General features: G+C 33.7%; 1 protein-coding gene across 1 annotated transcript; it reads left to right on the top strand.

Moving 5' to 3' along the window:
* The first annotated feature begins 4,764 nt into the window (after nt 1-4,764).
* Nucleotides 4,765-7,596, top strand: LOC21404597 (receptor-like protein 12). The gene has a single exon (XM_010108930.2). It carries the CDS (start codon nt 4,776-4,778, stop codon nt 7,386-7,388), a length of 2,613 nt encoding a protein of 870 aa, XP_010107232.1. The 5' UTR covers nt 4,765-4,775; the 3' UTR covers nt 7,389-7,596.
* The last annotated feature ends 4,215 nt before the right edge of the window (nt 7,597-11,811 follow it).

Here is an 11,811-nt window from a genome sequence, read left to right as displayed (position 1 = left end):
CAGAGTCTAATTTTAGACACCAATGCTAATTCTCAAGTATTTTATATCATTTTAAAATTAAAACATTTAAAGTTCGCAAGTATAAGCCCCGTTCATTTCTCCGATTCGAGTTTTGCTACAGTAAATAGCTCTCAGAAACAGTCACATCTAATTTTTTGTTACAGTAAAAAGCTCTCACATAAAGTTACATTTCAACTCGAATTAAAAACTCAAATCAGCAAACAAAACGGGTCCTATTTTTCTAACGTAATTCCTGCACTAGGTTAGCAAGTGTATCGTTTATTTTGCAATTTCAAAAGTATATCATACTGTCGGCATTGGTGCTGGGAATTCTTAAGGTTTAATAGAACAACCGTAAAACGAAAAATCAAAGATTTATGATAAACTCTAGTGACGACTTCTAAGAGATTTTTACTGTAAGATGTGACTGTTTATAGAAAAAAAAATAGATATTACTGTTTTTTAGAGCTTTTTACTGTAATAAAACTCGAATTTTAAACTCAAATCTGTAAAATGAACAGAGTCCAAAACTCTGACCTTTTCTTTTTGAAAATGAAACACGAGTTTTTGAAACTTGTTTTTCCACGAGAATGACTTTGATCAAAATATCATTGGTTAATTGGTTTTAATAAGACCGTTGTGATGGCCACTGTCGGTTCTTATATCATCACTACAAATTACAATACAATTTCAAGAGCTGCATTATTGGTTGCATATTTATTGCTTTCTTCCTATTTCTTCGACATCAGGGGCATATATTGTAACAATTGGAGCAAATAATGCTGCAAGTTTCCAAGAAAGAGAAGTAGCAAAATTATCACAATTTGCAACTGGTCAATGGAAAGTTTTGGGAGATTTTTATCATTTGAATTTTGTTAGATAATCAATTACCATTATCTGTTGAATTTTTCAGTAACCAATCAGATTTCATTCTTAAATGTTTCGTATTCATGGCCAAAATCTAAAGAAACACTTTCCATTTCTCGAATAATACAAGTAAAACAGAGTTTTGATGGTAACGGACAACTGTGGCTGCAGGCAAAACTTAGAATAATTCCACATCTGACTTTGTTAAAAAATAAAAATAAAAATAAAATAAAATAAAATAAAATAAAAACTCTGAAAGATCAGTTACAATTGTTAAAACGTTACTTTATTGTCGTCCTTACCATAGTAATTATTCAGTTGTATGTGTGATTTGAGAATTGAGAGAATAATCAGTCCCTTAATTTCATACCATATTATATGGTCCTTTAAGAAAGTGGGCCATAAATCTTTCAAAAATACTAGTTTTCACACTCGAATATAATGTTATTGATTAATAACGAATAATCATCGAATTAATCAGTGATAAATTAAAGTTAATAAATGATAGACTGTTAAATTAATCAGTTATAGACTAATCAATCAGTAATTGACCACTAAATTAACTAAAAAAACCAACTAATTTGATAATTTTATAAAAGTTTGACCATTTATTTAAAAGATTTCTAAAAAAGCCATTTGCCTCTATATCCCATTAATGTTTACCATAATATATAAACTGGATTATTTGCAGTTTTGCCCTTGAACTTATAGGGGTTTTGCGGGTTACCACTTGAGCTTTTAATGTTATCAATTTACTCCAACTTACAAAAGAGTTGTTATGTGCTCCATTTTGATGATGATACTTAGTGACGAAAAAACATGTTTGATGAGAAATTTCAACATCAGAATTTAAACCGTAACATAAATGTCTCAATCTCCAACTCTCAATCTTGAAATCTGATGAAAAATCATAAAGTTTATAAAATAAGGCACATTACAACTATTTTACAAGTTAAAAAGATTAATTATCAAAACTAACAGCAGAATACAAATCTGCACAATACCGTATGTATACCACCACAACTAATCTTTTGTTTGGAAAACATTTATACCAATTCTACTTTTTATATTTTCCTTAAAAAAAAAAAAAAAAAAAAAAGAACAACTACCTTGATATAGCAACAGTAATTTCATTATACCAAGCTACTATGGAAGACATAAATCAAAATGATTTTTTAGGGTCTACATGAAATTTTTCGGGGTTTCTTTTTATTTTTGCTATAAAGTGTTCAAAATCCGCTCATTATCTTGGTGGGGGAAAAAAAGTGCAAAGAACAATTCTCAGAGTATAAATCAAACCAAATGTATATTTGTTTAATTACTTATACCTGTAATTGAAAAATATATAGGAACAAAAACTCCGCTCTGCAGCCAAACTTTTTTCTACCCAAACATCAGATCACATAACATTTCAATATACACTAGATAAACTATATATGGGTAATAAAGAATTAGGGATATTTACATTTTTATACTCTGTGTTTTAAGTTTATTCAAAAAATAAATCTTCAGTTTTTAATCTCATCAAATGTAAACCTTTATATTAGATTTAATACTCAAATTTATACATTTTCAAAGTCAGCCCTCGATTTTAAGCACACAAAACAATTAAAGTACCCTTAAATAAAAATAGAAAAGAAAAAAAAAACTAAAAACAAACTAAAAAAACTTTAATCATACGGTTTTAAACCTTAAAATATCCAAAATACCATTAAATTGGGGTCTTTTTTGTTTTTATTTTTTATTTTTTGTATTGTCGGAAAGTTTTAGCTTTATTTTCTCTATTTTTAACGATTGTTTGGTCATTTTAGAGGTCAAAATCAACTATTAACCGAGATAAGGGATATATTTATATATTAGATCAAATTTGAAGGTACACATTCGATGAGATAAAAAACAGAAGGTGTAGATTTAAAATAAACTTAAAATATAGGTTATAAAAATGTAAATACCCCTAAAGAATTATATGGTTCACTTAAAAAAAAAAAAAAGAATGGCCAGAGTCTAATTTTAGACGCCAATGCTAATTCTCATGTATTTTATATCATTTTAAAATTAAAACATTTAAAGTTTGCAAGTATAAGCTCCGTTCATTTCACCGATTCGAGTTTTGCTAGAGTAAATAGCTTTCAGAAACAATCACATCTAATTTATTGCTACAGTAAATAGTTCGTTAGGTCATTTTAGAGGTCAAAATCAATTATTGATCGAGATAATAGATAGGTTTGTATATTAAATCAAACTTGAAAGTGCACATTTGATGAGATCAAAACCCGAAGGTATTGATTTAACATAAACTTAAAATATAGGTTATAAAAATGTAAATATCCCTTAAGAATTATATGGTTCACTTAAAAAAAAAAAAAGAATGGCCAGAGTCTAATTTTAGACACCAATGCTAATTCTCAAGTATTTTATATCATTTTAAAATTAAAAGATTTAAAGTTCGCAAGTATAAGCCCCATTCATTTCATCGATTCGAGTTTAGAATTCTAGTTTTGCTACAATAAATAGCTCTCAGAAACAATCACATCTAATTTTTTTGTTACAGTAAAAAACTCTCACATAAAGTCACATCTCAAATCGAATTAAAAACTCAAATCAACGAACAAAACGGGCCCTAACGTAATTCACGCACCAGGTTGGCAAGTGTATCGCTTATTTTGCAATTTCAAAAGTATATCATATTGTCGGCTTTGGTGTTGGGAATTCTTAAGGTTTAATAGAACAACCGTAAAACGAAAAATCAAAGATTTATGATAAACTCTAGTGACGACTTCTAAGAGCTTTTTACTGTAAGATGTTTCTGTTTGATTGTTTTTTAGAGCTTTTTACTGTAGTAAAATTTAAATTCTAAATTCAAATCGGTGAAATGAACGGAGCCTAAAACTCTGACCTTTTCTTTTTGAAAATAAAACACGACTTTTTGAAACTTGTTTTTCCTGACTTTGATCAAAATATCATTGGTTAATTGGTTTTAATAAGACCGTTGTGATGGCCACTGTTGGTTCTTATATCATCACTACAAATTACAAAACAATTTCAAGAGCTGCATTATTGGTTGCATATTTATTGCTTTCTTACTATTTCTTCGACATCACCGGCCTATATTGTAACAATTGGAGCAAATAATGTTGCAAGTTTCCAAGAAAGAGAAGTAGCAAAATTATCACAATTTGCAACTGGTCAATGGAAAGTTTTGGGGGATTTTAATCATTTGAATTTTCTTAGATAATCAATTACCATTGTGTGTTGAATTTTTCAGTAACCAATCAGACTACTTCATTCTTAAATGTTTCGTATTCATGGCCAAAATCTAAGGAAACAATTTCCATTTCTCGAATAATACAAGTAAAACAAAGTTTTGATGGTAACGGAAAACTGTGGTTCCAGCTTCCAGCTTCCAGGCATAACTTAGAATAATTCCATATCTGACTTCGTTAAAAAAAAAAAAAAAAAAAAAAAAAAAAAAAACTTAAAGCTCAGTTACAATTATTAAAAAGTTGCTTTATTCTCGTCCTTACCATAGTAATTACTCAGTTGTACGTGTGATTTGAGAATTGAGAGAATAATCAGTCCCTTAATTTCATACCATATTATGGTCCTTTAAGAAAGTGGACCATAAATCTTTCAAAAGGACTCGTTTTCACACTCGTATATAGTGATAGCGCATACGTGACAAAAGATGTCTTCCAAGAGCATACTTTTCTCCACAGGTCACTGTCTTTCATTTATAGCAAAACCACGGTTGCAACTTGGACTTATCTCTATAATATATTGTATACGCTATTAATAAGGGTTACATATATATATATATATATATATATATAGACACACACATATAGATATATATATCCCATTTCTCTTCATTCTTATCACTACAGCAATTCTAAAATCTCTATTCCAAAATGAGGACACTTTACCTCATATTTTGCTGCTTCTTTGCAGCACATTCTTTGACTTCCTCTACGAGTACTTCACCAAGTTCACGTCCAAGATGCCTTCATGAGCAGAGTTCTATTCTGCTACAATTCAAACGAGAGTTTCCTCTCAAAGAGCCAGAAGATTTGTTAAACGACTACGATTATCCGAAAATGGAGACGTGGAAGGCCGAAAAAGATTGTTGTTCATGGGACGGGATTGAATGCGACACAACCGGTCATGTAATAGGGCTAGACCTCAGCAACAGCTCTCTTGAAGGACCTTTGCATTCCAACAGCAGCCTCTTCAGCTTGACTCATCTTGAAAATCTCAATCTCGCCTACAACCCGAAATTTTCGGGTAGATTATCGGATTCGAGTGCTAGCAATCTCAAATCCTTGAATGTTTTGGATCTGAACAGCTGTAATTTTTCTGGGATAGTTCCAACTTCAATTGGCAACCTTTCCCAATTAACGTATCTTGATCTCTCAAGCAACAACTTCAGTGGTGAAGTACCAACTTCACTTGGAAGACTCACAAAGCTGGAACATCTATCTCTGCAGAAAAATCGGCTCATCGGCCGAATTCCGTCTTGGCTTGGAAACCTCACTGGGCTAACTCTGCTGCAGCTTTCACATAACAATTTCAATGGCGAGTTCCCGATATCACTGGCAAACCTCACTCAACTCGATTCGTTGTATCTCTCTTTCAATCAGTTGGTTGGTTCAATCCCATATGAATATGCCAACAGAATTTCCAACTCAATGTTGCTTTCAATGCTTGACCTTTCACACAATTCTTTCAATGGCACAATTCCTCCATCTTTGTTCAGAATTCCTTCTTTAGTGAGCCTAAATTTGGACTACAATCAGTTTACAGGCCCTCTTACTATCCAAAATGTGTCCTCATCCCAACTGACTGCTCTGTATTTAAGACGGAACAACCTCAACGGGCAGATTCCGGCGTCGATATCTGAATTGACAAGCCTTACAGAACTCTACCTCTCCTTAAACAACTTCAGTGGCGAAATCGAGTTGGGCGCCTTCTCAAATCTGATCAGTCTTGATCTTTCATACAATAGTCTTACTATTACAAGCACGAGCACAATGTTCGCTCTTGCGGTCAACTTTTATTCTTTACTTTTGGCTTCATGCAATATCAAGGAATTTCCCAAGTTCCTGGAGACCCAAAATGAGTTGTGGGAATTGGATCTTTCCCATAACAAACTTGAAGGCAAGATTCCGAAATGGTTCTTCCGAGTCGGAACAGAGTCCTTGGCTAGACTAGATCTTTCCAGCAATCTGATCACTGGTTGGGAACAAGAGCCGTCAATTCTTCCATGGGAGGCATTAGCGTATCTCGATTTGCGTCACAACAAGTTTCGGGGTTCACTCTTTGTCCCACCATTTTCCACAGTTCACTTCTTCATTTTCAACAATAGCTTAACTGGAAATGTTGATCCAATTTTTTGTGAGCTGCATAATCTAAAAGTTCTTGATGTGTCCAATAACAACTTAAGCGGTGAGATTCCGCGGTGTTTGGGTTCCAATAGCTCTCTTTTGATGTTGAATTTGCAAAGAAACAACTTCCATGGAGAAATACCCCCGACGTGCGAAGAAAGAAGCGTTTTGAAGACACTAGACCTCAGCCACAACCAGCTTCAAGGGAAAATTCCGAAATCTTTGGTGACATGCAAAGAGCTAGAAGTTCTGAACATTGGTCACAATCAGATAAGTGACCGATTCCCTTTCTGGACACAGAGTTTGCCCAAGTTACAAATTCTCGTATTGCGTTCGAATAAATTCGATGGTCCAATATGGCATCCTCGTGAGTTTTCAGGCTTCGAGAATCTGCGTATGATCGATCTCTCCTTCAACAATTTTGGTGGAGTTTTACCATCAGAGTACTTTAGGAATTGGAGTGCCATCAATACAGAAATTCCATACGTAAACAAGTCGAAATTGAGATACATGGGAGACACATCCAACTACTATCAAGACTCAGTGACTGTGGCATATAAGGGCTTGGATACGGTACTTGTGAAGATCCTGACCACCTTTATGTCCATCGATCTCTCACACAATAGTTTTCATGGGGCAATTCCAAGTTCCATAGGAGATCTTAAATCACTAGTTGGGCTCAATCTATCTGGCAACAATTTCGGCGGGTCCATCCCGACATCTCTCGGGAAACTGAGTGAGCTCGAATCATTAGATCTCTCAAAAAACAATCTTTCTGGTAAAATCCCCTATGAACTTGTGAGTCTTACATTTCTTCAGCATCTCAACCTTTCTGATAACAAACTTGTTGGTCCAATTCCGCATGGTAAGCAGTTTGATACATTTGAAAATTCCTCTTTTGGTGGAAACTTAGATTTGTGTGGCTTTCCATTGGCAAAGAAATGTACTGAAAGCGACGATGAGCAACCAAATTCTGACCATGGACAAGACTCAGAATCAGAGAATGGCTTTGGTTGGAAAGCAGCGCTGGTGGGGTATGGATGCGGAATTGTAATTGGATTGGTCGTCGAACACGTGCTTGTCTCGCGGCGACCAACCTGGTTCTCAGGAATTTATAGGAGAATCTCACTGACACCATAAAGAATTTGTATTTTATTTCTCCTTCTAATTTTCAAAGTTTTAGTACGCATGTTTCTCTTTGTCCCCTGTTTCTATCAAGTTTAAAAAATATAGCGTTGTATGAATGGGAGTATGGAATGTCATAGTAATGCTTTGTTTCAATAAGTTGTCTTGATTTAATCATGGCACATTGGTATTGACAGGAAACGTAGAAGGTTGAAAGATCTTTGAAGCGTTTCAACTTAGTATTTGCTATTGCTTTTGAATTTGTTCTAAAAGTGTTTTAAGAAGATTCATCTTAGTATTACTCTTAGCTTCTGTTATTGAATTTAATCTAAATAATTTTGGGCAAGAATTGATTTATTGTAGCAACAATCTGAAAACTACCCTGTTTTCAATGTTGTACCCTTCTAGTTTTTTCAGTTTAACATATACTATCCCATGAAAGAAAAAAAGCACATTAACATACATTAGACCTAGTTGTGAGTTCAAATAATTGACTTCATTTGGAAGTTTTTGTTGAATCCACCACAGAAAAAAAAAAAAAAAAAAAAAAACACTAATCTCAAGTATTTGATCAAAATCTCAGAATGAAGAAGACAATCTTGAAAGTAAACTGAAGGACTTTTATTGCTGACTTCCACAAGTTACAGACTCAATTCTTTGTTCTTGATCTTACACAAAGAACCTTTCAATTTCTACCTCTCTCTTGTTACTTTCCGACCTAGTCACTCAGTCTTTTAATTCTGACTAATAAAACCTCCACATCAGCAACTTCTAATCAGGATACTAATCAGCGGCCACCAGAAATTAAGGGTACGTTCATTTCATGACTTAGAGTCATGACTCAAGTCATATTGCTACAGTTTTCTTACAAAATTTAAATTTAATTTTTTTACTATAGTGTTTTTTTCTCATATACATAACTCAAGTCATATAAAAAAAAAAAAAAAAAAACCCTAAGTTTTTTTTTGTTTTTTTTGGACACAAACAGCTGTATGACGTATGACTATATGAGACAGGGAGGGGGGAAAAAAAAGAATTAATCAGAGAAAAAATAACCCATTTTCTATTTATGTATGGTGTTAAATATGCCGTTAGCATTATTCTCTCCAAAACATATATAGATTGCGTAGACATGGATACATAAGCCTTTGCAATTTGCATATTAAAGGCAATGATAAGGAGCAGTGGTCTTTAAATTTAGCTTCGTCCCTAACTAAGAGGGTCCCACGAATGGGGTAACACCAAGCGTGCCCCAAGTATTTTTCATCACTAGTTGAAGCCACATGCTATAATCGTGAGGGTAATTTCGTCAGTTCCATTTTTTATTAAGTTTTGATTATTGTGTTATTATTTTTGTTTTTTTAATAACAGAAATCTTGGTTAGTTGTTAGATAATACACAATTAATAAAAAAGTATTATTTCACCAGGAATTAAATAAAGATGAGAGAAAGAACGATGGACTAAAAAAAAGAAGCAAATAAAAAAGGAAAGGAGGACCAAAAACAACAAAAGGAAGAAAAGAAGAAAAAAAAAAGAAACATACTAAAACAAGAAGATATAGTGGTTAAAAAAATGATAAGAAAGGGTGCGAGAATAAAAACCAAAAAAAAAAAAAAAACAGAAAAGCAAAAGAAAATAAAATTTTGAGAGACTAAAATGATAATAAGACTAAAATGAGACTAAAACGAGGAGTAAAAGATAATCTAAAAAGGAGTTAAAAAAATATCTCAAAAGAAGTATAGTTAGTTTGGCGCACGATCTAATAACACGATTGCTCTAATTACATCAAGTTTGAATCTAATCTCTTTATAGAGAAAACTAATTAAGGTGTCGTATAGTTCACCGAATTTTTTAATTTTAACTGAGATGTAACATTATGTGAAAGTTTTTAACTCTAACAGAAAAAGTTAGATGCGATTTTTTGTGAAAGATCATAACTATAGCAAAACTGAAATTAAAAACTCAAATAAGTGAAATGAATTACGAGGCATAAGTTTGATTTTCAAGATGAGAACTCAAGTCTCAAAAGTTCAAAAACTGTGGCAAAAATTTCCCTTCTAAAAATTCTTTTTTGTTAACTGGTTAGATTTCGTATATTTTCCTCAAAAAAAAAAAAAAAAAAAGTTAATTTTCATGCTGACATGATCATCGAAGAAGAAATATGGTCCTTCTGGAAGACCATATAAGACATATATGATCAGTGAAAAGGTGTGGAAATCTACAAAATACATGCACGCAAGGACTTTAGAGGCGACGGTTTTATGAAAATCAAGGTCTATAGCCCCAGCTTCCGCTGCCAGTGCCTAAAGTTGCTTTTGTGACAAACGGCATCTATCAAACAGTGTTTAATATTCACTTTGTACTAATATTGATCATATGAGGACATGAAAGTTATATAGGTCATTAACAACTACAAGTCTTTGATCAAATATTCTAAGTATACCAATTTAAATTTTAATTTTTGTGTACCAATTGATATGACGTGTAATTTATCAATCCATTAATATGACGTGTGATTTATCACTTTTATATTGGTAGGTGTTTAAGACATTATCACGTCAAAAAAATGATAAAATATTAAATCTACTTATAAAAATAAGACAATTCATATACCACATCAGTTGATACACAAGAGTTGAGATTTGAGTTGGTATCCCTAACATTATTCATCCAGTGTATCCTTTTTTTTTCTTTGTTGGTACGTCATGATCATATCTTATTAAAATTGATTTTTCCAAGTTAGAATATGCAAGGAATAGGTATCCAAATCTACACGCTACAATAATTAATTAATTCCCCTTTACTTAATTTAATTACCAAAAAATCCGAGATCTTAACTAATTAGAAAGTTAAATTTATGAAGTCGACACAAGAAGGTTTGTCAAATTAAGAAGGGAAAAAATCTCTGTTGTTGTGGGAAAAAATCTCGAACCCTACATCATGCATTAGATGAGCGCCACGTGGCATAACCGAAAGAATTAATGGTCATACCAGCTCAGCACCAAGTATCCTACAAAATAAAATTCAGTATAGGCCAACCGTAAGATGAGAATAACACCCTCATAAGAGGTCGACCGTACCATGGAGTCTAGATACGCAAGAGGTCAACCGTACAGAGGAGTCAAGACATGCAAGAGGTCGACCGCTCCTGGTAGACGTAGGCGAAGATGGCTTGATAAGCACCTGAGGAGCCGATTGCAAGTAGCTTGAGAAAGAACTGAACCTGCAGGATATCTTACTTGACTTGTAAGCAAGTGATAAGTGCACAAATTTACACTTTTAATGTTCATAATTGTCAAATTATTTTATCAAATTTGTGATTTTAATTTCAAATATTCCTACATTTAGAGAATTTAATTTTAATTGGATTTATTTTATTTTTCAGGTTTTTGTAGAAAATAATTGGATTTGGGTTAGTTTACCAAGCAAAACTCAAAAGTTGAACCCAAGAAAAGCCCAATTCGGCCCAGAGCCCATCAGCCCTTCAGCCAGCCGTCCGCCGAGCTGAGCCGATTGGAGCCGAGCCGTACGAGTTTCCCCGCGCTGCCACGTGTCACCGTCTGGCGTGCCGCAGAAGTGTGGGGCCCAGGTGTCCCCTTGTGCACGCGCGCTTGGCGCGCACGGTGCTTTTCCCCGGCGAGTCTCTTTCACGCGCGCGTCAGGGCATTCAGCGTTTTCTCTCCGCGTGGGTCCCGCATTCTAGCAGCTCGACAATCTCCATCCGCCACGTGTCCGGTGGGGCCCAGCTGTGCAGCAGCTTCTTCCTCTCCGGAATCAGCGAGCGCCACGTGTCGCAATTGATGCAGCTGTCGGCCATTTCTTCATTTTCGCGAATCACAGCGCGACACGTGTCCCGCCCGTTGGGTTTCTTCCGCTAGATGCGTTTGTGTCCGTTATGATGGTTTTTCTCCACCATTATCAGCCTTTACCACCAAATTGAAGCCTTGTAAATCCAATTTATTTGGATAAACGTTCCTTTTCTTCTTATTTTCTGTTTACAACTTTTGGCATGATCCAAAAACTCTATAAATAGGGGCTATGTCATAGTTTGTTGTGGTGAATTTTTAGCTTAAGTTTAGACATTTTCTTCTCTTTGGTGAGGTTAGAGAGAAACTTATATGTGAAGTGATCTTGAGTGGATTTTGATTCTCCATTTGTTCTTTAATGTTTATATATTTGAGTGATTAATTTTCTTCTATCTTCTTCTAATTTCTCATATTGATATATTATATTGTCAACTTTTATATAAATCTAGTCAAGCTCTTTTTATGTGATTGTTGCATGATACTATATATTGATAGATATCATTTTATGAGTAGTCTTTTACTGCATTATTGCCAATGGTATATTGTCGCTCTTAGATTTCTCTTAAGATGATTTTTCCTAATACTAAACGTAAGAATTTTACTCACTCAAATACATTTTAATTCACATGTT

Source organism: Morus notabilis, unplaced genomic scaffold (genome assembly GCF_000414095.1).
Source record: "Morus notabilis unplaced genomic scaffold, ASM41409v2 Scaffold63, whole genome shotgun sequence".
Lineage (NCBI taxonomy): Eukaryota > Viridiplantae > Streptophyta > Magnoliopsida > Rosales > Moraceae > Morus > Morus notabilis.
The sequence above is the reverse complement of the archived record's forward strand: the minus strand, read 5'-3'. Positions and strand labels throughout refer to the sequence as shown.

What these genes read in the sequence shown, in the direction of transcription:
- LOC21404597 (XM_010108930.2), top strand. Translation starts at nt 4,776, where the DNA reads ATGAGGACACTTTACCTCATATTTTGCTGCTTCTTTGCAGCACATTCT.